General features: G+C 42.0%; 2 protein-coding genes across 2 annotated transcripts in view; one reads left to right on the forward strand and one right to left on the reverse strand.

Annotated features, from left to right (window-relative positions):
* SARC_02601 (hypothetical protein) overlaps positions 1-1,202 on the forward strand; it is a gene marked incomplete at both ends in the record, with an annotated part of 4,941 nt that extends 3,739 nt beyond the window's left edge. Inside the window, 2 exons of the mRNA XM_014303654.1 lie at positions 482-666; positions 999-1,202. Of these exons, the coding sequence (XP_014159129.1) occupies positions 482-666; positions 999-1,202 (389 nt within the window). The remainder of the gene's footprint in view (positions 1-481; positions 667-998) is intronic.
* Positions 1,203-1,460: 258 nt separating this feature from the next.
* The window catches only part of SARC_02602 (hypothetical protein), a gene marked incomplete at its 5' end in the record, with an annotated part of 4,532 nt that continues 3,739 nt past the window's right edge, over positions 1,461-2,253 (reverse strand). The window contains one exon of the mRNA XM_014303655.1: positions 1,461-1,915. Coding sequence (XP_014159130.1) covers positions 1,647-1,915 — 269 coding nt within the window. The remainder of the gene's footprint in view (positions 1,916-2,253) is intronic.

Here is a 2,253-nt window from a genome sequence, read left to right on the forward strand (position 1 = left end):
TATATGGAAATAGCTGGACGTATCGAGAACGGTGCTGTGTCTGTTGTTTATTACCATACCTATGTTATGTGGTAAACTACAAGATGTACTGAATGGTGAGCAACCAGAAGTAAATAGCTGTGTTTGCATGTAGAAGATTGGGGTGGTACTGTGTCTTTGGAGTATCCGAAAGTTATATTCAAATTGTCCTATTTGCTCCGCTAATCTGCTATATAGTATACTTTCTTGTAGGATATCTTGAGAAGCAGCCGCAGTGTGCGTTGTATGTGATACCGATGCGAGTATAGGGCACTTCCGCAGTGTATGCTCACCGAGGGGTGTTGGCCTAACATTGGCACTTGACACATACTTCTCCAAACATTGCCTGCAAACACATCATGTCACGTGACTTTTTCTATCAAATGACATATCTTGCCAAATGCTGTCGAACGAATAAGTACTAAACTCTGCCCGACATGGCCCCATCTCGATGTAGGTATAGTCCACGTGAATGAAGAGCTAGAGGACATATACTCGGTCTTCGACTGGTCAAACCCAACGGTAACGCGAGATGTGCTGCTGATACTGATTGTCACGGCAATAGCTACGTCGTTTGTAGATCTCAACTACTTGCTTTTAGCAGGTGGTGCGATAGGCTTGTTTTGCACTTCGCAGATTGGGCAGAAGGTGAGTCTGTTTAGTTTGGATGTGACCGTAGTAAGACTTTGTGTATTTTTTCAGTTGAATTATTCTGTGGTTGTCGTTGACTGTAGTACGTCTGGTGTTCATTGTAGTCTGGCGGTATTATTGGAGCCTTTGATACCGTTGTGGGGTTGATTATCATGGGTGTGGCTAACCGGCGACCGTGTGACGAACTTTGTCATAGTTCACTTACTACGCCGGTATCTAACTATTCTCATTTGAGCTGGCAACTCATTCTGACGAATATCCGATTATTAACCGAGGTTGGTATGTCCGCATCTCAAGGCCCATCATATCGATTGTACCTTGCTTCGCAGGTTATTTTATTCTTCAAGGGGATAGGTAAGTACACGAAGACACTGCGGTATAAGGAGTTCGAGACCTCAGGGAACGTGCACGCAGATGCCGAAATTCAAAAGAAAATATACCGGGATATACGGCGGAGAACTAGATCGTCGACTATGGAGCAGACACTACGCACTAAAAGCCAAGGACATCCAAAGACCGCCTCCAAAACGTGATGCTGGTGTCCATGTGTCTGTAGGCAGTTTTACGATTGATTCGAGACTATAAAATCTATTCCAAATACGACATTGCGCAACACCTCGGGGATATGAGTTCGATTTTGTCGGGTGCTATTCGATGCCGTATTTATCCTGACATGGGTACCACGTTTATCTAACTACTGTGCGGGTTTGGAATGTGCCAGGGCATGCACAAACTGAAAATAGCAATAGAAGATTCAAACTTCCAAACTCCTTACTCCAGTAATGAAGCATGTTGATTTATTTGATTGCAGCAACACACACCCGCCACTGACAAGCGCTGTGTGAGCACACTACTTTATTGCGCCATCTTCGGCACGACTGTTAACATTTATTAATTTTTACGTTCCTAAAACCACCGCCATTGTTTTTCAGCAAAGAATAGGACTTCTTCGCGTCTTCTCCATGCATACACCTTGACTATTGAGACGCATCTATCTTTACCTTCTTAAACTGACTTGTTCTCGGCGTAAACTCAAACTGTTTTGTGCCACTCCCGCTGGCACGGACAACCCACTCCTTCTCGTCGTGTCCTTCAATAGCAATCCTTGCCTTGTACCAAGATTTACCCACTTCTGTCTCACCCTTGTGGATTGTATCCCACACCCTGTTCGAGTCTTCATGCACCTGGCGCAGGACTTTGGACCCGTACGGACCACCCGCATTGGCTTTGATGACCTCGATTGTGTCTGAAGTGTATGTATTCAGGGATAATTTTGAGAGTATAAGAATTAAATATATTCCTTATCGAACGATGTTCACTGACCAGTGTAGGCGATGAGGAATATATACGTTTGACAATTACGCGCATTTTGATATGATCATAACCTGCTGACAGTAGATGCCACAAAGAGCACGCGTCCGTTAGTCTAGGTTAATTTAATGTATGTGCACCGTTCAGAGCAATATACATATACAAATATGTATATATATATATATATATATATATATATATATATATATATATATATATATATATATATATATATATATATATATATATATATATATATATACTATATATATA

This window comes from Sphaeroforma arctica (assembly GCF_001186125.1).
Source record: "Sphaeroforma arctica JP610 unplaced genomic scaffold supercont1.118, whole genome shotgun sequence".
NCBI classification, from domain to species: Eukaryota; class Ichthyosporea; order Ichthyophonida; genus Sphaeroforma; species Sphaeroforma arctica.